Source organism: the organism of the source record quoted next, unplaced genomic scaffold (genome assembly GCF_019419815.1).
Source record: "Pyrus x bretschneideri cultivar Hongxiangsu unplaced genomic scaffold, Pyrus_bretschneideri_v1 Contig65, whole genome shotgun sequence".
Taxonomy (NCBI): Eukaryota; Viridiplantae; Streptophyta; class Magnoliopsida; order Rosales; family Rosaceae; genus Pyrus; species Pyrus x bretschneideri.
In genome coordinates, this window is record NW_025999804.1 from 80,970 (window position 1) to 105,901 (window position 24,932).

A 24,932-nucleotide genomic window follows, 5' to 3' on the forward strand; every position below is an offset into this window, starting at 1 on the left:
CGAAACATGACACAATTGTTTGTCGTGTGCATGTTCAAGTTATGGTACTTAGAATACGTCTTTCCTTTCAATTCTTTGGCCTTGGGGATATTATGCCCAGGCCGAAGTTTGATAATTTTGGCAAGTAACAGTTGATCCAAGATGGCGTCAACCTTAGTAATGTCAAAAGTATAAACTTTTGCTGTTTTGACGGGAGGCTTTTCAGGGGCCGAGCAAGTCTTAGTATCTTTGGGATTGGCATGAGCCAACGCCTTGCATATATATGATTTGTCGATTATTATCTCGGCCGTGTCTATACTAGCATATTCTTCAACTTCGGTTGACACATAACTGACCATGGGGTTTTTGTAAATTGTTCCTCTAGATGAAGACTTCGAAGCCTTCTCTTCTCGGAGTAAATAATTGTATTGCTAGGCATGTTGAGCTAGTTCGTACATGTCACAAAAGTTTGCCCCTAGGAATTTCTTTTTGTACTCCATGTCTAGCCCATTCAAAGCGAGCCTAACAAATTCGACTTCAGGGAGAGGTACTCGGCACCAATTTCTGGCTGATTTAAACCTTGTAAGATAATCCATTGGTGACTCATCAGATGCTTGAGCAATCCTGACCAATGAAGAAGCTAACATTTCCATCCCCGGCCAATAGAATTGCTCATGGAATTTTTTGACCAGTTCATCCCAACTTTGGATGGAGCTAGGTGGGAGGTTAATGTACCACGCGAATGTCGAGCCTGTCAACTAGAAGTTGAATTGTCGCATTTTATGGAAGTCACTATTAACATCTCCGCATTGCGCAGTGAACCGAGCTACATGTTATAACGAGGACAGAGATGATTCCCCAGCAAAAAGGCCGAAATCTAGGATCTTAAAGCCTTTAGGATATTCAAACTTTTCTACATAAGCTGGGTATGGATTGATGAATTTCGAGAACTTCGGCCCCTTTTCAAGGCTGAATCGATCATTCTTTGGACCTCGATCATATCGACGGATGTTGTTTCTACTCTCTAGTCAAATCTGTCTAATCTACTACTTGAACCTCCTCTTTTTTCCAAGTCGATCGTTTTAAGCCAAGCAAATCCTGTTTTGGCCTGTAGCGTTGATAACGGATTATTCTTAGGTGGAAGTAGTCGGGAATGATCGGCGGGTCCGTCGTCGTAAGCTTTACTAACCAATAGTTCAAACAATTTGTTGTGTGCATCACCATTACTGTGTATCACCTCAAGTATATTTTCTACTTCTTGATTGAAATTCTGAGATTGCTCTTCAAGTCTTCTCCTAAGAAACGATCTAGTCAGTGGATTAGAACCTTCATCACCATCCTCATCGTAGTCTTCGATTATTCCTTCAACAAAAATTCCTTTTATCACACTAGTGGTAATCTCCGCATCACGAGCTTATGCGCCAAGACAGACTTCCTTTTCTCAGTGTGTCGCACTTATGCCTTCAGGTGTGACGGCAGCATGACGATTTTGTGCTTGTGACATGCTATCATGATCTGGGTTTTGGACCGTAGGTGGAAGGTTAGTTGTTAATTTACCCATCCTTATTTTCTTTTTTACTGACCATGTCTCAATGGTCATGAACTTCGTAGCTTTAGCACTGGGTCCCACCGGGCATGCCAAAATGTTGACCCTAAAAACTACCAAGCTTACGTGGCGCGTAGGCTGAGTAATTAATAAGCTAACTGCGTCCTTCGATTGTGTGCGGGGTGTGCCAACTCATCAACTAAGTTCGGCCAGTGAGTAAAATATGTTGATGTAGCGTTAGGCGCACTACTGACTTCTCAATCTTGCGACTGCGACCGAGGAAGGAACATGTCTTGGCCTTCGGGTTCTAGAGCCTGAAGACAAGGCTACTAGTTCTATGAAGTTCAATATCAAATTCGACTTTCGATGTGCTGAATGTAGTAACCTGTAACACCTCACTTCACCGAGCAGGCTAATGGGATGACCTCTGCCAATAAGGATTCAAAAATCCTTCTCGACCAAGACTTGGATAAATAACCAGTCGGCCTCAATGCAGTGTTTTTTATCCAAACTAAAGGTGCTTCGTTGTCCACTGATTCTACAGCAACAATGCTATTTATCCAAACTGAAGATGTTCGCCGATTGCCTTCACAATACTGTTTATCCAAACTGAAGATGTGTTGGCAAAAAAAGGAAAATAAAAATCTCAAGGTTGTTGAGAGGTTTTGCATAGAGCAAGAGTTTGCGCAGGGCAATTTGCGTGTTGAATTGGAGAGAGCCTAAATGATGCACTTCCTCCTCTATTTATAGCAGTGAACCTACTCCCGGCCAAACCAGAGACATACTCATAATAGAACTTCTTATCCCAATCAGATTATGACTTAGCTAGTCTTAGTTCCAATGGGTTTCTGAGCTAAACTCTATAATGAACCAGATTCATTCCCTGACTCTCAGCGCCTTCAGCTTTAAGATAAGATTCAACCCTCGCCTTTATCCAAAACAATCCTTCTTGTAAAAGGACTTGGCCGAAACCGACTAGGCAACTTTTAGTGCCTAGCCGGCCCATGATACCCCCGGAAGACCGCTGGACCAAGAGTCTCGGCCCAAATTGTCATTTTGGGCCCAAACAGTTAAATATACACGAAATTTTATGATGCCTGAAGCATATCTCCACAAGTAAATCCCTTAAGTATACATGGAAGGAAGTTACTCTGTATAAACTCCGTTAGGAAGTGTAGAAAAACCTTGAAGGATTCAAATTGCTTGAAGAAAGCCGTGGAAGGATAAAGCACAAATTATGTACTTAATGCCAGTGGATGGTATAAATCGCCTTAGTGAGTATTATCACTATGATGTTGTTGCAACATACTAAATCTCTTGCAAGAGTTGATAATATTATAATGAGACTCCTGAAGAGTCTAGAAAGATTATAAAGTGTTGAAAGGAATATTGTCTCGAGTTGCAGATCGAACAATATGCCAACACGATTCTTATCTACCAAAAAGGTTTTATGGTATTAAAGAACCATTTGTATTGAAGATCATGAGCTGAACACTCAAATGGTTAATTAATTTTTAGGCACTAAGAAAGATAATTCATCCTCATGAGGGTAATGATGAATTGATATTTGGTCCAAGAGTACCATATCTTCGTAAAGTATGTGCTTTATTGTATTTAGCATAACACACTGAATCAGATGTTACACTTCTTGTGGAGCATAATACCAAAAAATGGGTATTGCAATGAAATAAAGTTTATTTGTTGATATCTCCAAGAAATTATAGACATGTGCTTGTTCTATTCCAAAGAACTCACTACTAGCCATGGTCTTATTAGGCAAGCAAATTTTGAATACCTCTCTAGCCTGCATACAAATCGCTCTCAGAAAGGATTTGTATTCACATATGGAAATAGATTGACTTTGCAACGATCAAGGAAGCAAGGATTCATTGATGCATCTTCATATCTCACATAAATACATATCTCCATGAAGCTAGTCATTAATATATTTGGCTAATACTTGTGGCCCATTAAAATTTGGAGCACCTGCGAACCACCTTCAAGAACAAACACTCCAACTATCATGCATGGTACCGGATTACATCAACTTAGTAATCAGCCAGATTGAAGAATTCGAAATCAGGGAAAGATACTCATCAAGGGGAGCATCCAAAACTGATCAAGGTTTTAACAAGGCAACCAAAATTGACATATGGTCATCCAAGGGGGAGTGTTGTAATGTAATATGTTGATGGACCACATGAATAGTTTGTTACTATTCATCCAAAGAAAAATCAGATGTATTATTATTCATATGCAGAGCCGGCCCTGAGAGTAGTCGGAGTAAGCACCAGCCTAGGGCCCCCACTTCGGAAGGGCCCCCAAGTTTTAGGCGAAACTAGGCAGATCTGGATGGAGCTATGCGGGCTTATATGTAAACATCGGAATCTGGAAATCTTTTGTTGCAAGGTTGGCCTCATGCAAGGAAGAAGACAACCCTATTCTCAACATCATTTTAATTGCACGATTTTACTTAAGATGGTTGATGCAAGAATTATACGCACACAAATTAAACCCTCTTTTTGTCAAATTGTAGTAAAGATGTAAGTAGGGATCGTTCTAGACCGGGGATTAGGAGGGATTGCTAAACACTTGGAAACTGACTTAAAAACTCAAAAACAAAGTTTAAAACACTAAACTCGACTCAAAGAATGCAAAACTAAACTTTAAAACACTAAAACAAACCAAAAGACTCAAAACAGCACCAAAACACTCAAAACTGCCTAAAAACACTAACTAGGCAGCTTCTGACCTTAAACCCAAATTTGGACGAAATTAAGTTGTAACTTGACTCAAGACTCTTAAAAACACAAACTAAATTGATTTCTAACTAATTTGGACATTAAAGTAAAGGGGGATTGAGTTTTGGACTAAATTAAACTAATTGCACAGATTCTAATTAAAAACAGAATGTAAATATGAATGTGATGGATTTGAATGGATGGGATGACTAGCTTACACTTGCATAATAAAAAGATTTCCAATTGCATTTCAATAAACCATGAATTCTCAACACCCCAAGTTAACCGTGATGCACTAATTAACCTTCAAATCTTCCTAACGTTATTGAATTGGATGATTGCATACGACAACCCAAAACATTCCCCACAAGTCCCCTACATGATTGCATAAGAGAGATACAAGCAAGAATCATTACGCTCTATGAAAATTATAAGTGTTGACGAGGCATTCGTTACTATGATTGCATGAAACTTATGCCAAGAATTCGTTTAACGCGATTGTTTATAAGCAACCTCCACTACTTGTGAATATAAGTTCGTAACTATTAGGTGAAACTCACTTATATTCTAGCGTCATATTCATGCATGAAAATTAAGTGTGCACTCTCAATAAACATACATAAATAAGTTATCAATCAAACAGTTAAACAAATTGAATCCACAACTTATGAAACGCAATTAGAAGTAATCAAATCAAAATGCAAGCATAAACATATATTTCGAATCCCCCCCTAGCCAAAGGGGGGTTTAGTTCCTCATACGTACAAAACAAAGAGAATTGAAATTAAACATTGTAATCGAGGAAAAGAAACACCTAAACATTCCAACAACTCAAACTTGAATTGTATGAACGTTTAGGCACTCTTCTCCTCCTCTTCGTTGTAGCACAAGGTCTAAGGATAGTTTGATGGTGTGGATGTGTGTTTGAATGAATGAATTTCTGAAATGGAAGAATGTATTAGAATGAATGGGAATTAATGAATTGTGGCTGCAATGGATGCTTATTTATAGGTGAAAAGGAGGGAATATGACAGCTAGGAACTTGGTGGAAATCTGGAATGGTGATGGGAGATGCATGTGGCTGATTTATGCATGTGATTAAAGGGTAATGACAGCTAGGTTATGATGATGAATGCATGTGCAAAGTTGGTTGAATGATTATGAGTGCATGTGGCTGATTTATGGTGCAATGATGAAAGGCAAAGTGCATGTGGCTGATTTGTGAAGGGAATGCATGTGGAATGAATGTGTGAATGATGGCAGATTGTGTATGTGAATGATTAGGGTGAATGTGCATGTGCTTTGACAGCTAGGTTGAATAAATTAAAGGGAGTGCATGTGGCTTGGCTGGAATGATTGGAATGCAATCTGAAATGGGATGTGTTGGTGTGAATTTCTGGTACAAAGGGCCTCCTTTGGTCTTCAATTTCGTCCATCTACTTGGCTTCAAGTATATGCAATCCATTTAACGCCCCAAACTACTCCAAAATGCACCATTTTGCATACTTTGCCCTTAGAACCTGAAAACACACAAAAGAAGCATAAAGGACTAAAATAACTAAAGAAACATAACGTAAATGCACGAGAACAAGCCATTTAAGTCGCATGAATATGCTCCTATCAATGGTCCCACCATCTTTTTCATAGCTGCAAGTCTTCTCCCTTTTAAATAATCCCCATCTTATTTATACTTTTTTACTTCTCTTAAATATCACATTTATGTTTATTTTTATGGAGTTTTATTACTCTATTTTAAGATCACACCACACATATCTTTATTATGTACCTAAAGGATTAAAACTCTCACCTTTTTGAAAAATGACATTATTTAATGTTCAAATTAATTAGTTTATATAATATATAATGAATTATTCAAATCCGTCTCGTCCGCCAAGGTTCGTATACGAAAATTATTATCCTCTTTACTCTAGTATTTTTCCTAGCTGTAAGATGATGTCTCTATAACCCAACCATTCATTCATTTATTGAATGTAATAAGTAACATTGTAACAATAGAAAATTGATTGGAATTTGACGTACTAGGTAGGGACTTTTCTTTCGGTTTGAATTAGTTGAAAAATTAGATTATGTAAACTTAATAAGTGCATTTGCATCTAAAAACGCTAGATGGGTAATATTTGAGTAATGTTTGTATATTTTATATATATATATATATATATATATATTAATTTTTAATGATATTTGATGTAGAAATAGATTTTTCATGTATTTAGTAAATTGTTTTTACACATGTCAATGTACAAAGGGTCGGAAGTCAGAGAACTCTAGCACCCCACTTCGAAAGCTCGCCTAGGGTCCCCACATTCTCAAGGCTGGCCCTATTCATATGAAGAAAGTTTGTAAAGCGAATATTGTTGCTACAGTAATCTTTTGCCTATAAAATGACAGCATACGAAGGAAAGGAAAGAAAAGAGAAAAGAAAGATGTATGCAAGAGAAAATATCAATGAGCCAAGCTAGAGAGAGGAGAGAAAATAGTGAGAGTTATTTTGTACTCCTATTATTTCAGATAATAAAAGAAAGTATTACTGCTGCCCCGAAGACATAGGCACACTTGCTGAACCTCGTAAATATTATATCTTATTTACTTTATATTCCACTGCATATATACTATTGATTTTACAATATGAATTTCAATTTCTTCAAATGACTACAGAGACAACTGCTGGAAAACCAAAAACAAAAAAAAAATGATAAACTTCTGTACCAAGTATTCTTTTTTGGACAAATCTGTACCAAGTATTCAGAACAAACAGAAACTCGCAAAAGAAAGTCTGCTAAATTTTTTTCTCTGATAGATGTGCATGCCACGAATCAGAATAACACCGTTCGATGTTTTTTTCCACTGCACTATTTAAATCACATACAATTTCTGTCTAGTTGCTGAACTTAATATGCTTATCAGACCGAATAATATCACACAAAAGATGGTTGCCTGCCTTCATTTTATAGTTACATGGCCTCCATACAGAGTACAAAAATTCGACTTGTTTTACATGAATTAAAAAGAGAACTTTATGTATAATATCGACTTGTTTGGAAACCTATGAGTAGGTATTACCCAGTAGCAAACAAACTAACCAATTAACGAACCAAATTGAATAACCAACCTTGAAAATGCTCTCAAGTGCTCTTTCGTACACTTGTTTGTCTTCTTTTCGGAGAAAAAAGCCATATCACCCGGAACAGCAAGAAAAATAGCCCTTGGTTTTCTTTAATCCGTCTGCTCCATTATTAACAAGGCTGACCCTGTTCACAGATAACTCTGCTTTGTAGGTATCCGAGTTCAAGACCTTCTGGCTGACATTGTTACATATTTCTTGAATCACAAGCTCAAAAGCCTTTTTAACATTTGTTGAGTCCAGGGCAGATGTCTCCATGAAGAACAACCCCTCTGCTTCAGCAAGGCTTCTACCATCCTCAACACTCACAGACCTAATATTCTCTAAATCACATTTGTTCCCTACTAGCATCATCGCGACAGCCGCATCAGAATGAGCTGCACCAATGATTAAAGCAAAGCTCAAATAAGAACTTAGTAGTAAAGCAAGAAATGGAGGGTACAACAACCAAAAAATCATAAATAAGCAAAGAGTTCTGCAAACTTAAAGTTCAAATAATATAACAAGGATACATTCTATAAATACGTTCAGTAAGACAAATGAATTGATATACAGACTCAGTTTTGAAAAATCATTCAAAGCTAATATGATAGAAAGATAAAAATAAATAGTGACACAACGTAGGTATTTCATGATAAGATTAGATCACTTTCACTATAATAGAACTGATGATAGCCAAGATAAGAATCCATGTAAGTGATAGAACCGTGACAGAAGTGTCTAGAAGTAGAACGTATGCCCCTTCTTTGCTAAACATAGCGGTCTCTCTACCAATAAGAATACTCGTATATCATCTTGTGATAGAATTTGCCATAGTCCATGACCTGAATATAAAAAAAGCATCCTTTTGGTTGGTCTAACGGGCGAGAGGGTGTGGAAGTAGCACTACACTTCTCATTTTTCACAATTTGCTTTCTACTGAAAGGATATTACCGTGCGTTCCTTTGTCTGTAATGAAAAGTAATTAGAAGGGCGCTGTGGAGAAAGGGTCTTTACAGAAAATGAAGCATCATAGTCCTAGTATCATTGACAGTGAATTATTTTATTTAAGTCATGTACATAAACAAATAAAAAATGAAAACCACAATTGATGACAAGACTATAACAAAGATAGCAGTATAATCTTCGTTTTCTAGGAATCTTCCTCATCATAAAGCAATACTCTTCTTATAACATGACAAGAAACAAATATTCTACATAGATTTTGTTATATAAAAAGAATAGTTCGATGACAAAGGTTCGGTCTACATCTCGGAAGTAGAGGATTAGGGGTGTATGACATGTATAAACAAAAATAGAACAAACAAGTGTACTGAACAGCACATACAACAATAACAAAGTCTTTTCCCACTAAGTGGGGTAGGCTGTATGAATCCTAAAACGTCATTGTGCTCGGTTCTGTGTCACGCCCTGGCATGAACCCGAATTGGTTGTGTGAACACGAAAAATTCCTGAAAACAAGAGACAGGAATAACGTGTACAAAATAATATTTTTTCGTTTGATGATTTTGGGGTTACGATCTCTCTCAAATTTGGTCCTCTGATTCTATCTTCGTAGGGTGTAGGTTTGTGGATGAGTTGTTGATCCAAAGGGCTGTCGGGGCTTGATCTAAGGATGAACAGTTGATGAACGGATGAACACTTTCTTCAAGGGCCGTCGGGGCTTGATCTTGAATAATGGTTGTGTGGATTTCTTCAAGGGCTTTTGGGCTTGATCTTGAAGGTTGATGGATGAGCGGATCTTCAAGGGCTTTTGGGCTTGATCTTGAAGGTTGATGGATGAGCGGATCTTCAAGGGCTTTTGAACTTTAAGGCTTCAAGGTTTTGGTGTGTGGGTTTGTTGAGGTTGTTGATCCAAAGGGCCGTTGGGGCTTGAGCTTAAGATGAACGGATGATGAATGATGAACGCTTTCTTCAAGGGCCGTTGGGGCTTGATCTTGAATAATGGTTGTGTGGATTTCTTCAAGGGCTTTTGGGCTTGATCTTGAAGGTTGATGGATGAGCGGATCTTCAAGGGCCGTTGGGGCTTAATCTTGAAGAACGATTGGATGTGTGGATTTGTTGAGGTTGTTGATCCAAAGGGCCGTTGGGGGCTTATGCTTAGGATGAACGGATGATGAATGATGAACGCTTTCTTCAAGGGCCGTTGGGGCTTGATCTTGAATAATGGTTGTGTGGATTTCTTCAAGGGCTTTTGGGCTTGATCTTGAAGGTTGATGGATGAGCGGATCTTCAAGGGCTTTTGGGCTTAATCTTGAAGAACGATTGGATGTGTGGATTCGTTGAGGTTGTTGATCCAAAGGGCCATTGGGGCTTGAGCTTAGGATGAACGGATGATGAACAGATGAACACTTTCTTCAAGGGCCGTCGGGGCTTGATCTTGAATAATGGTTGTGTGGATTTCTTCAAGGGCTTTTGGGCTTGATCTTGAAGGTTGATGGATGAGCGGATCTTCAAGGGCCGTTGGGGCTTAATCTTGAAGAAGATTTAACGAAGAACGAAGAGAGCTTTCTTGATCCTTCGGAATTCTTGGGAATTTGGATGGTTGGAAGCTTTGGAGTTTCAAAACTTCAAGGATTTGGGGAATTCCTCTTCTAATTTTGGAGTAGAGAAATGTATTTGTGAATTCCTTGATGCTTGATACCTTGATGGAGAAGCCTATTTATAGGCTTTGAGAATGAATCACCACCACAAAAATATTTTTTTCCTTTCCAAGCACCATTGCCTAATTTTCCCACTTAATGCAATATTGAAATTGAAGTGGTGTAACTTATGGCCTAATTTCCCACTTAATACCATTTTAAACTTGAAGTGGTGTAACTTATGGCCTAATTTCTCACTTAACACCATTTTAAACTTGAAATGTGTATGCTTTGTCATTGCCCAAATGAGAAAAACTTGCTTTGATCCGTAATGGATTGAAATGTGCTTGCCTTGTCATTGCCCAACATGAGAAGAAAAACTTGTTTTGATCCTCAATGGATTGAAATGTATTTGCCTTGTCATTGCCCAAAATGAGAAGAAAAACTTGTTTAATCCTTCAAGGGTATTTCTTCCTATTTTGTTGAGTCACACGCCATGTGTACAATTTGTACAACACGTGGCGTATGCCATGTATGCCTTGACACGTCAAAACCTTAATGTATTGGTGAACATTTGTTTTACTGAAATTTCGATGTCTACAGGTTGTCCGAGACCCGTGTCTATGCTCAATTACTCTCTCCCAGAGCTTCATTGTATGACTCATTAACCCAATACCCCTATAGTTCATGCAATTTTGTACGTCACCATTATTCTTGTAGATAGGTACCAAAGTGCACTTTCGCCACTCATTTGGCATCTTCTTCATTTTCAAAATCCTATTGAAAAGGTCTGTGAGGCATGCTATACTCGTCTTTCCCAAGACTTTCCACACTTCGATCGATATATCATCTGGGCCCATTGCTTTTCTATGCTTCATCTTTTTCAAAGTTACAACCACTTCTTTCTAATTCGACGGTAAAAGGAGTAATTTCTACACTCTTCTGAGTTGCTCACCTCCCCCAAAGTACTCCTTGAAGATAGGTACTCCCTTCTACACTGTTTGACCGCGTTCTCTGTAGCAAGAACCTTTCCATTCTCATTCTTAATGCACCTCACTTGGTTTAGGTCCCTTGTCTTCTTTTCTCTTACTCTACCTAGTTTATACATATTCAACTCTCCTTTGGTATCTAGTCGCTTATACATATCATCAAAAGCCGCTAGCTTAGCTTCTCTTACAAATTTCTTCACCTCCTTCTTTGCTATTCTATATCTTTCATCGTTTCCATCGGTCCTATCTTTGTATAAGGTTTTACAACATTCCTTCTTAACCTTAATCTTTGTTTGTACCACCTCCTTCCACCACCAAGATTCCTTTTGGTGTGGAGTAAAGCCCTTGGACTCTCCTAATACCCCTTTTGCTACTTTTCGGATACAACTAGTCATGGAATCCCACATTTGGCTAGCTTCCCCCTCTATCCCAAACACATTGGGTGATTACTTTCTCTTTGAAAATGGCTTATTTTTCTCCTTTTAGATTCCACCATCTAGTCCTTGGGCACTGCAAGGTCTTGTTCTTTTTTCTCTCTTTTGATATGTACATCCATCACCAATAAGCAATGTTGATTAGCGAAGCTCTCTCCCGGTATAACTTTGCAATCCTTACAAGTTATACGATCTCCCTTCCTCATTAGAAGAAAATCTATTTGTGTTTTTGACGACCCACTCTTGTAGGTGATCACATGTTCTTATCTCTTCTTAAATAAGGTGTTGGCTAAGAAGAGTCATATGCCATTGCAAAATCAAAGATGGCTTCCCCATCCTCGTTTCTCTCGCCAAAGCCATGGCCACCATGAAAACCTCCATAGATGCATGTCTTCTTGCCCACATGTCCATTCAAATCTCCTCCTATAAATACCTTCTCTGTCTGAGCGATTCCTTGCACCAAAATTTCTCCTTCAAACTCGTATCCAACCCGACTTAAGGTGTGTATGCACTAATCACATTCATGAGTTCTTGTCCTATTACAATCTTGATTGCCATAATTCTATTTCCTACCTTCTTGACATCTACAACATCTTGTGTCAGGGTCTTGTCCACAATGATGCCAACACAATTTCTCGTTCTATTTCTGCCCGAATACGGAATACCAAAGTTTAAAACCTGAGTTTTCGAGATCTTTTGCCTTAAGACCAACCCACTTAATTTCTTGGACGCACATAATACTTATCCTTCTCCTCACCATAGCTTCCACTACTTCCATAGATTTTCCCGTTAAGTTCCTATATTCCATGTTCCTAAACACATTCTACTCTCTTGAACTCTATCCTCCTATCCTAGCTTTTTCACCCTCCCCGATCTAATAAGGTCAAAGTACTTCTTTTGCGTGTCCTGTGTAAAGTTGATGGAAGCAGATGCATCCAAACACTTTAAGTGGAGTCGTTCAAAAAGAAGTTTCTATGGCCCCCTTGTTCATTTAATATTGCATTCGGGTGCCGATGGAGATACAGCAACCCTTGCTCACTTATCACTGTGTTTGGGCCACACAACGTGCTACTTAAGGGTGATGAACTAGCTTTAGCGCAATTTTGTTCAGGATTCATTATCATAAGGATTCGACGTAAGATAGGCGTACCGGCTGTCAACTACCTAACGCCCTCCCCCTCCTCTTTTATCCGAGCTTGGGACCAGCAATGTAAGATAAACTGAACAACACATAACTTCTAATAAATTCAAAAGCATTACTGATGAACCCTGAGATAGGGGATAATGGTGTTGTACTTTTGTGTGCAAACGGTCGCGAATTCTAACAAAGTACCAATGTCGTAGGAGAAAGAGAAAAACAATCTCAAACAAAAAACAAGAGATTAACATGGTTTGGCATAAAGGCCTACGCCCATAGGTGAAGCATGGCTAGGATAATTCCACTAAACAAATGGAGATTACAAAAGAGTGTTTAAACTCTCACAAACCCAAATCCCACAAAGGTTACAAATCCTAAACGAAACGAGTAGAAAACCCAAAACAAAGCGGAGGAGATTCTCTCAAATAGTTCCCTAACTCTTCAAACTCACAAATTGACTATCACAAATTTGCCAAATGAAAGAACCATGAATTTGCCACGCACTCATGACTCCAAATGGCGACCTTCACCCCAAAACCAAAAAAGAGAACTCTCTACACCAATGGTGTCAGCACAGACAATAAACTGACCCTAAGGTTCTATTTATAGAGTAGGACTTAGGTTACAATGAGAATCATAATCCTATTGGAAATAAATCCAAATCCTAATACAACAACAACAAAGCCTTATCCACTAAATGGGGTCGGTTTTATGAAACCACTAGTAGATCCTAGGTAGCGAAAATGGTCCCTCTTTGGTATTGAACTTGCACTCCATATACTATGTCTTTGACCGACTTTGGTGAAGACCTTTAGATTCCAACACTTTTCTCCAAAGGTTAAGCTTCACATTTACTCCTTCCTGAGTTTCGTCTATCAACACTATATCGTCTACGAAAAGCATACACCAAGGAATATCATCTTGAATATGTCCCGTTAACTCATTCATTACAATTGCAAAAAGGTAAGGACCTAAAGATGAGCCTTGATGTAACCCTACAATTATGGGGAAGCATTCAATTTGTCCTTCATGAGTTCTTACGGCAGTCCTTGCTCCATTATACATATCCTTTATAACTTGGATATATGCTACTCGTACTGCTTTCTTCTCTAAAATCCTCCAAAGAACGTCTCTTGGGACCTTATCATACGCTTTTTTCCAAATCTATAAAGACCATGTGCAAATCTTTTTTCATTTCTTCATATCTTTTCATCGATCTTCGTAAGAGATATATTGCCTCCATGGTTGAGCGCCTTGGTATGAACCCGAATTGGTTGTCCGAGACCCGTGTCTATGCTCAATTACTCTCTCCTAGAGCTTCATTGTATGACTCATTAACTTAATACCCCTATAGTTCATGCAATTTTGTATGTTGTCCTTATTCTTGTAGATACACACCAAAATGCTCTTTCGCCACTTATTTGGCATCTTCTTCGTTTTTCAAAATCCTACTGCAAAGGTCTATGAGCCATGCTCTATTCGTCTCTCCCAAGACTTTCCACACTTTGATCAATATATCATCTGGGCCCACTGCTTTTCTATGCTTCATCTTTTTCAAAGCTACAACCACTTCTTCCTTCCTAATTCGGCAGTGAAATGAGTAGTTTCTACACTCTTCTGAGTTACTCAACTCCCTCAAAGAAGTACTCATTTCATGTCCTTCATTGAAAAGATTATGAAAATAACTTCTCCATCAATCTCTGACCGCGTTCTTTGTAGCAAGAACATTTACATTCTCATCCTTGATGCATCTCACTTGGTTTAGGTCCCTTGTCTTCTTTTCCCTTACTATAGCTAGTTTATAGATATTAAACTCTTCTTATTTGGTATCTAGTCACTTATAAACATCGTCAATAGCCGTTAGCTTAGCTTCTCTCGTAGCTTTCTTCGCTTCCTTCGCTATTCTATACCTTACACCGTTTTCATTGGTCCTATTCTTGTATAAGGCTTTACAACATTCCTTCTTAGCCTTTACCTTTGTCTGTTCCTCCTCCTTCCACCACCAAGATTCCTTTTGGTGTGGAGCAAAGCCCTTGAACTCTCCTAATACCCCTTTTGCTACTTTTTGGATACAACTAGCCATGGAATCCCACATTTGGCTAGCTTCCCCCTGTCTATCCCAAACACATTGGGTGAATACTCTCTTTGAAAATGGCTTGTTTTTCTCCCTTTAGATTCCACCGTCTAGTCCTTGGGCACTTCAATGTCTTGTTCTTTTTTCTCTCTTTTGATATGTACATCTATCACCAATAAACGATGTTGATTAGCCAAACTCTCTTCCGGTATAGCTTTGCAATCCTTACAAGTTATACAATCCCCATCCTCATTAGAAGAAAATCTATTTGTGTTTTTGATGACCCACTCTTGTAGGTGATCACATGTTCTTCACCCTTCTTAAATAAGGTGTTGGCTAAGAAGAGATCATATGCCATTGCAAATCCAAGATGGCTTCCCCATCCTCGTTTCTCTCCCCAAAACCATGGCCATCATGAAAACCTCCGTAGTTGCCTTTCTCCTTGCCCACATGTCCATTCAAATCTCCTCCTATAAATAACTTCTCTATCTGAGCGATTCCTTGCACCAAAATTTCTCCTTCAAACTCGTATCCAACCCGACTTGAGGTGCATACACACTAATCACATTGATGAGTTCTTGTCCTATTACAGTCTTGATTGCCATAATTCTATCTCCTACCCTCTTGACATCTACAACATCTTGTGTCAGGGTATTGTTCACGATGATGTCAACACCATTTCTCGTTCTATTTGTGCTCAAATACCAAAGTTTAAAACCTGAGCTTTCAAGATCCTTTGCCTAAAGACCAACCCACTTAGTTCCTTGGAGGCACATAATACTTATCCTTCTCCTCACCATAACTTCCACTACTTCCATAGATTTTCCCGTTAAGGTTCCAATATTCCATGTTCCTAAACACATTCTACTCTCTTGAACTCTACCTTCCAATCCTAGCTTCTTCACCCTCCCCCGTATAATAAGGTCAAAATACTTCTTTTGCGTGTCCTATGTAAAGTTGATTGGAGCAGATGCTTCCCAACAACTTTGAGTGGAGTCATTCAAAAAGAAGTTTCTATGGCCCCCTTACTCATTTAACATTGCATTCGGGCGCCAATGGAGATACAGCAACCCTTGCTCACTTATCACTGTGCTTGGGCCACACAGCACACCACTTACAAGTAACGACCTAGCTTTAGCGCAATCTCGTTCAGGATTCTTTATCATAAGGATTCGATGTAGGATAGGGGTGTCGGCTATCGACTACGTGACGCTCTTCCCTTCGTTTATTCGAGCTTGGGACCGGCAATGTAAGATAAATTGAACAGCGCATAACTTCTAATAAATTCAAAAGCATTAGTGATGAACCCTGAGATAGGGGATAATGGTATTGTACTTTTGTGTGCAAACGGATGTGAATTCTAACAAAGTACCAATGTCGTAGGCAAAAGAGAAAAACAAACAATCTCAAACAGAAAACAAGAGATTAACATGGTTCGGCATAAAAGCCTTCGCCCACAGGTGAAGCACGGCGACGATAATTCCACTAAACAAATGGAGATTACAAAAGAGTGTTTAAACTCTCACAAACCCAAATCCCACAAAGGTTACAAATCCTAAATCAAACGAGTAGAGAACCCAAAACAAAGCAGAGGAGATTCTCTCAAATTGTTCTCTAGCTCTTCAAACTCACAAATTGACAAATTTGCCAAATGAAAGGCCCATGAATTTGCCACGCACTCATGACTCCAAATGGTGACCTTCACCCCAAAACCAAAAAAGAGAAAACTTTCTACACCAATGGTGTCGGCACACACAATAAACTGACCCTAAGGTTCTATTTATAGAGTATAGGACTTAGGTTACAATAGACATAATCCTCTTGGAAATAAATTCAAATCCTAATACAAGAACAACAACAACAACAACAAAGCCTTATCCACTAAATGGGGTTGGTTTTATGAAACCACTGCGGTCGATTTTGCCCTTATCCTTGTGGATAGCATGAAAGTGCTTTTCCACTACTCATTTGGCATCTTATTCATTTACAAAACCGTATTGAAGATGTTTCTAAGCGATGCTATACTCGTCTCTCCCAAGACCTTCCACACTTTGATCGGTATACTATCGCGACCCACTGTTTTTCTATGCTTCATCTTTTTCAAAGCCACAAGCCTACAACCACTTCCTCTTTCTTGATTCGAAGGTAGAAGATACACTCTTCCGAGTTACTCAACTCATCCAAAGAAGTACTCCTTTCATGTCTTTCATTGAAAAGACAATGAAAATAAGCTCTCCATATGTCTTTGACTGCGTTCTCTACAGCTAAAACAATTCCATTCTCATCCTTGATGCACCTTACTTAGTTCATGTCTCTTGTCTTTCGTAATTAAATCCAAATCTTAATATAAAAGGTAATTAACAAAATCTGTCTAGAAGCAAACAATCCAACCATCTCATCCTTATGCCTAAAGATATTCTCACTTTGGACAATTATTTGGTGAAAGATAACCGCATTGAGTCTCTGCCGTAGAGGGGACAATCATGACCATTCGGGAAGGGTGTGATGTGGTTACATATTTTGGGCATTTCGAATTCAGTTCTTTAAAAAATGAGGTAAGAGAGATAAAACAAAGGTCGACTTTCCAAGAGGGGGGGACGCAGCTTGATTCAATTGGTTTCAGTAGTACTCCTACTTTAGGTCAATATTTGGAATCTCAAGTAGGGTGGCTGTGTTTAATGAGGAATTCCATTGCAAGGGCAATGAGCCATGGGACCACTTAGTCCGGTGGAATCTAGTGTACAAATCAAATGGAGCCATTGCAAACTTATTAAGCAAGACTCTTACTGGTGTTAAATCATTAGGAGTAAGCAGAAAGCCCAATCTAATGGGTAGGATTCTCGGATTGTCAAGAGAAGTTCCTTTCAATGTCGTTAATACATGTGTCAGGGTTATTCTTCATCATCTCAGTTGTCAAAACTCGAGATAGGGGATGGAGCTAAATTCAAATTTGGGAAAATTTTTGGCACGATGAATAAATTTCTTCATTTATACCGGTTACTATGAAAGTAATGTAGTAATTGCTTCCATAAATTTCTTTATCAACACATTGAGCTTCTTGGAATTTAGTTCTTGGAAGAAATTCGAATACAGGATAGTCCTATAAAGGATAAGGATTTGTCCATGCTTCAGAGACTTTCATGCCAATCCTTTTCCTTCTATACTAGCAATTCTTGTTGGTCAAGTTTTTAAGCGGTTTTTTCCCGTGTGGTTTGTTTGGATGGTCCATTTAGGACAGACTTAGATTTTTAGACATTTAGCAGATTTTTAGACATTTAGCTTTCTCTAGACGTCTAGTGTAATTCATAGTGATTTCGGGAGTATTTTGAGCTGAATACAATTGTATTTATGCAAGTACTAACGGTAGTTTGTAGGACACAAATATTGTCGACTGACTCGACTTTGCAAATCATGGTTAACATACAGAGGAGAAAAAAAGAAAGAAGGCTACTCAAAACAACTTGTGATCGGTGCTAACTCAAACAAACTTGGAGATCATGGCAAAAAGGAATTTTAATAATGTCAACAAAATAAATAGCATGATCATAACCATCATGAAAATATAACACCAAGAAAAAATCCACAAGAGAATTATGAGAAGAACGTGAATACTGGTGTGAGTTTGAAGAAGATTAGCTAATACAAGAAGCCAAAAACAGACTCTATTGATATTCATAAGGAAAAATGGTAGGAAAAAAAAAATTGGTTTGTGTAAGAAAAACATTTAATGTAATTCACAAATAGAAGTGATTCATTGATTGCTTGCTCACAAATAGATTTGGATGGTCAAAGTTCTTAGATTCAGCAAACAAACATGTACCACTTGAACCCTCATATCTCAGACACTAAACAACCAATCACTATCTGTCAAACACCTCCTCAATAGATTATACTTGTAGCGTCATTCATGCATCTTAGATCATAACTTCAACCAAAACCTCACGAATATATATAATTTTTTAGCTGTTTAGAAACTTTAAGAATCCCCTATATTACCCCCTCTTTAGTTACTAATACTCTGTATAGAAGCTAATACGCCATACCACACAAACATTCAACCACAAAGTGTTACACGAGGATATGTATATGTCTTTAAGTTTATCAACTCCCTAAATCTTAAGACACAACAAAACAACCAAAGCATCAAGTTTTCTGAATTTTCTCAGCCATCCAACGTACCTACGACCTAGATTCTACAGCCAAATGAAAGTAGACTTATTCCATTATTGGCTACCGGTACGTATTCAAAAGTAAACAATTTACACATCCACCCAATACAAAAAACAAAAGAAAAAAAAATAGCTTTCTTGGGATAGAAGTCTTCAAACAGAGAATTCTTAATCATAATAATATAAGACCTAAATCCATATCCATCACATCCACCCAATACAACCCCCAAAACCCACATTCACCAAAAACAAACACAAACCCAACAACCACAATTATCACAATTACTTAAGCACCTTAGCTTCAAGATCAAAACACACAACCAAAAGAAAAAGCAGAAAACTTTATCTGAATCAGTAGTGTAAGCAGCTTACTCTTGAGTTCATCGAGCCAGCGGCCGACACTCTCGAATGTGGTCTTGCGGGTGATATCATAGACAATGAGAGCACCGACGGCGCCGCGGTAGTAGGCCGAGGTGACGGCCCTGAAACGTTCTTGGCCGGCGGTGTCCCAAATCTGAGCTTTCACCTCTTTGCCGTCGATTTCCGTGCTCTGGGTCTGAAACTCCACGCCTATCGTGGCTTTTGAGTGAGCGTTGAACTCGTTCCGTGCGTAGCGAGACAGCAAGTTCGATTTCCCCACCGCCGAGTCGCCGATTATGACGATCTTGAACAGGTACTCCTCCCCAGACCCCTCCTCGTCTGAAGACGACATGTCGTTTGCTTTCTGGGTTTTTCTTGCTTCTTCTCCTCTGCTTTGTTTGCTTCCTGGGTTTCTTGGTTGAAGTTAATTCAGCAGAGGAATTTTAGCACGCAGTCAAGAATGGCAAGAATGGGAGGGAGGACGCGAGTTTTGACTGTCAAATTTTGAAGGGGGGAGAGAGAGAGAGAGAGAGAGAGAGGAATGATGGCGCAAAATGGTGGACTGTCAAATTTGGAGGAGAGAGAAACTGAGAGAGAGAGAGAGAGAGGAATGATGGCGCATTTGCGCTGCGCTGCCAGACGGACATACTGCGCATGTAGTGCCCTCATTATAGATTTTCCGGCATCTTTTTTCTTGTTTTATTTTTATTTTCTTTCTTTTTCTATTATATTTCAAATTTATTCTTTGATTTGCGGTTACGAATACATTTGCATCCTCCATTAAATATTTAAAGAAAATAAATTCTATGCGTAACGGTTTGATTTGGCCTTTTGTTTTTAGAATTTTTTTGAATTGTCATATGAATTTTTGGGATATTGTGATATAAGCGTCTCGTTTTTTAATTTTTTAGACTAAGCATACACTCTTTTTGAAAATTTGATCAAACACTTTCTTAAAATTTTGATTATTAATTTCAGTTTTTCACATAAGTTTATTTTGTTTAGAATTGTAGTTTTTCACGACTATTCCTAGACATTTCATTTTTTTTTTTCTTTTCCTCTTATCCCTATATTTATGCATTTATTATCCATCTCTATGCATTTTTTTATTGTTTGTTATAATTTTACTTTTTTTTGTGAATATAGTAGAATATTTATATAAAAAAAATTGTCAGATTTTATTATTAGAAGACCAACACATAATAAAGATTTGTTTGATTATATAGCTACATCTAGTTACCTATAATAGAGACACATTTAGTTTTTATAGTGGATTTGATTTTTTGTATTTCTTGGTACATTTAAAATGTAAATGTTCCAAAAAGGTTATCTCTATAGAGACATTTGGTTTTGTGGTACGTTTGTGATTTTTTGTTCATTTGGTCCTTTGGTACATTTGGAATCTAAAACGTACCAAAAGGGTTACCTGACAATGGGTACATTTTGTTTATCTATACATTTGAAATCTAAAGGTACCAAAAGGGTTACATAACAATGGGTACATTTGGTTCTAGGGTACATTTGGTTTCTCGGTACATTTGAAATCTAAACGTACCAAAAGTCCATAGTTTTGTTCTCAAATGTACCATAAATTTATATATATATATATATATATATATGTGAAAAAATGACACATCCCAACCTGGAATGTCCTCTAGGACCCCGAATCGAACTGTGTTGGGCGACACCTGAAAAGTGACGAAGCTATAAAGTGTGATAATGTATAAAATGTGAATAAATTAAAATCTAAAGTGTCTAAGAACATGAGTGCGCGGTGAGCGGGTCTGGACCCATTTCACGTGTGATACAGAGTATAGGTACAGTACAATAAGGTAAGATAATGTTTATACCATCATAAGAAGACATCTGTACTGAAAAGTGCCACGAATCCTCGTCGATACGAAACTCTGCTGCTAGGTGCAAAAATAGAAAATGTGAGTGAGTGAAACAAAACTTTTCAAACCAATTTCAATTACCAAGTGCAGTAACCCCTCGCCGTAATACCTGTATAATTTCTAGAAAATCATACTATGTAGAATTATGAAATCAAATGTATACAAATAGTAAATCCGGAAATATACCACTACTCAGCATCTCATTAGCAATATAATTAATCAAGTGCTTGATAACCCATACTAGCACGCAAGTCTGAAACATCTATGGTGTCATGTACGACTACACTCATATCTCATCAATCAATGCTAGCATATAAGTCAGGAGTCACCTATAATGACCTGTACGACTTATTCATGACTCATCAATCAATGCTAGCATATAAGTCGGGAGTCACCTATAATGACTTGTACGACTTATCCATAACTCATCAATCAAAGCTAGCATATAAGTCGGGGGAGTCACCTATAGTGACCTATACGACTTATCCATATCTCATCAATCAATCAATGCTAGCATATAAGTCGGGAGTCACCTATAGTGACATGTACGACTTATCCATAACTCATCAATCAATGCTATCATATAAGTCGGGAGTCACATATAGTGACCTGTACGACTTATTCCTAACTTATCAATCAATGCTAGCATATAAGTCGAGAGTCACCTATAGTGACCTGTACGACTTAATCTATAGCTCATCAAACATCCCTGCACACGAGTCGGAACCACCTCTAGTGGTCTATATGACAAGACTGGGTGTAAATAAGTACGCTCAAGTGCTACGATCATGTGAAGACTTTACGAATAATCGCGGGTCACCTACGAGTCGGAACCACCTATAGTGGTTTGTACAACAGGCCTGTGCACCTACCTTGAGTCCAAGGTAAGTGTAAGGTGCGGGAGGTGAACATCACGTGAAGGACTGTGCCCTAGCCAATGGTGGGAGCACTAACACCGGGATGCAAGTTTATGAGCTCTCAATGCATCTCAATATAACATGTACAACTCATGGGCAACCAGTACGACAGTGTCAGAGTTGCCTAACACATAAATGTAGCAATGCTATAACTCCATTGATTCAATTAATACCATAAACTCACCTGAACTTACCTGGGTGTCCTGCGTTCACTTTTGCACTTCAAAGTATTCACAATAATTATGTGCAGGTAATATACTTATGGATATACCATGATGCAATCTAATACTCAACCATGTCATAGCATTTCCAATTATATACATATATATAATATGGCATAAAATGCATAAGCTGCAACGCCCTACTCTCGAACTATTTATTTTTGGGGATAATCATCAATGACAAGCCCAACTAGACACTAGTTTAATTAACTATCAATACTTACGGTTCCTTACTTAAATTTCTTGATTCTTCACACATTGATTTATAACCAACATTTAACCACCAACACATAAGGTTAAAACTCACATTTTACACCAATGTCCCTCACATTGTTCAATTCCCCAAACATCTAACGTCTCGTTAGACTGCCTACGTACCCTAAACAGGGATCAATCCATTCGTAGGTCAGCACTAAGACTCTCTCGCATGAATATCGAGACATCACGAACTATCATTGTTTGTGACCAAATATCAAATCACGTATCAGAGTTCTTACCGATAGAATACATAATTTACATAAAACATATCCTCAAAGACCTTCTAGAATAATTTGAGATTCACAACACTACAAAACTTGATCCGAAAGATCCGCATCTCAAATTTCCAATCCGTAACTTCTCATGATACACAATTTGCTTCTAGAAAATCATACTTAAGTTTCATTACGATCCAACGGTTGGATCTCTGCTAATTTTCAAAACTGATTAGCGATTAACGTTTTATTTTATAAATTTACAAATCCAATTCGGGAAGATCCGTATGTCAGATTCTCAATCCGTAACTTCCAACATTCATCAATTATCACGTACTACAATGTAACAAAGTTTGGTGACGATCCAACAGTCGGATCGTCGATTCAAATAAATACCTATTAACGTATCGTAGAGAATTTAGGTTCCAAAGATCAACCTACGTTATTCAAATATCAAAACTGAATTCAAGACATTTAACATATCCTAAAAATAGCATTGGCGGCCCACTAGCCACGAGCCGCCGTGGGTGGCGGTCGGTCGCCCCGACTCGCCAGAAAATCCAACCATTTCTAAAAATTCTCAAAAATTATAGAAATGAAGATCTCAAAGAGTAGAACAAACTTTATACCTACGACTAAGGCCAATTTAGACTGGAAAGGCTCCAATTTCATCAAACCCGCTAGAAAACCCTAGAATTTGGATGTTTTGATTCGTCATCAAATCAACTCCGATGCTTCCACCACTAATTAGGCTTTGTTCCTGACCTCCTGAGGAGTATTTTGATGGTGGTACTTGAAGGGAAATGCTTCACAAATGGTAAATTTTGCCGTGGCAACCGTCGAAACCCCCACGGGTTTGATATCTCAATTCCCCTCAAATTAGGGTTAAAGGAACTGGGTTTTGCATGGAAATGGAAGAGGGAAGGATGATGATTCATTTTCAGGTGGTGGTGAGGTTCGAGTCGCCAGAAAAATCGATGGAAAAGGATGGAAATCCGCCGCGGGTCGCGCGGGTCCGATGGGGAAGAACGGGTCAAGGAGATCCAGCGCATCTCCTCTCCCTCCTTTCCCCTCCTTGCTCTCTTCTCTGGTTGGTCCCTCACTTCCCTGCTTTTCCGAATTGGGCACCAGCCCTTCCCTCCTTCTCCTTTCTTTTTCTCCCCGATTCCTTTCTTTCTTTTCTCTCGGCCACACCCTCACACACACATGTGTCTTCAAATTTAGTATACAATAATATAATATTACATAATTAGAATAGTTGTTTCTTCAAAATACCTTCGGTTCGTAACTCTATAAAACTTTAACCGTAACTCCGAATTCATTTCTGCTTGCGCTTACGCGTTTGTATCGTTGAGTACTTCGGGAGTACACTAAAAGAATATTCAACACGTCTCACTACACGTTGGTCAATGAAAGTCAAAACCTTCGCCTTTAGGGCATTTTCGTAAATTCACACTTTTAAAATTAAGAAAATTTTAAAGGCAGGGACGGGTTGTCACAAAAAATATGTGTTGAAGACTTTTTATTGAGACATTTTGAATAGAAAGCGATTTTTTTTTTTTGGGTAAAGTACAAAAAACTACCTCAACTATTGGTGTCACGACACTTTCATACCTCATTTTTAAAATTGACAATGTCATACCTCATCTTACGAATTTGTGCCAATGTAAAACCTCCGTCAGTTTTTCTGTTAATTTCTTTGTTAAATGCTGACGTGGCCCAACACGTGTCCCACTCACAAATCCAACTGGATTAAAAAATAATTAAATATTCAAAAATTAAAAAATATATATATTAAATCTCTTTCTCTCCTCTCTTTCCCGCCCATTCTTGCCTCTCTCTTCTCTGCATCCCAGAAGACCTAAAACCCCTTCCCACCTGACCCCCCCCCCCCGGACCCTTTCCCACCCATCCTCCACCACCCTTTCTCTCCTCTCTCTCTTGCATCTCTCTCCTCTCCACCGTAGTCTCCTTCCTCCCCACTTCTCTCTTTCGCCGAGCCCAGAACCGCCGAAACCCACCTGGATTTTTTCGTCTGCCAAACTCTTGCCCATTGACCCGTCCCCCCAAACTCTTGCCCATTTACTCGTGTCCCCCCTACTACCCCCACAGACTTGGACTTTGTCGCAAATCAGACTGGTTCCCAGTCCGAGTTCAGGTCGACGCCGTTCTTTCGGGCGTCCAGGTGTAGATCGAGGGTGGCAGAGTGAGGGAGGCGGAGTAGTCAAGGAAGATGATGCCGTGGAACGGCGTCGTTGCGATCTCCAGATCG

General features: G+C 38.6%; 1 protein-coding gene across 1 annotated transcript; it reads right to left on the reverse strand.

Annotated features, from left to right (window-relative positions):
- Positions 1 to 7,094: 7,094 nt before the first annotated feature.
- On the reverse strand, positions 7,095 to 19,888 carry LOC103939979 (ras-related protein RABA5e). Its single transcript, XM_009350064.3, has 2 exons — positions 19,167 to 19,888; positions 7,095 to 7,785 (listed from the first exon to the last, which is right to left on the reverse strand). The coding sequence occupies exons 1-2, from the start codon at positions 19,504 to 19,506 to the stop codon at positions 7,463 to 7,465; spliced, it is 663 nt and encodes a 220-aa protein (XP_009348339.2). The 5' UTR covers positions 19,507 to 19,888; the 3' UTR covers positions 7,095 to 7,462.
- Between the last annotated feature and the right edge of the window lie 5,044 nt (positions 19,889 to 24,932).

What these genes read in the sequence shown, in the direction of transcription:
- LOC103939979 (XM_009350064.3), bottom strand. Translation starts at nt 19,506, where the DNA reads ATGTCGTCTTCAGACGAGGAGGGGTCTGGGGAGGAGTACCTGTTCAAG. An exon ending in CTGGCTCGATGAACTCAAGA is followed by an intron (nt 7,786 to 19,166) that starts GTAAGCTGCTTA and finishes TCATTGGTGCAG; the next exon opens with CTCATTCTGATGCGGCTGTC.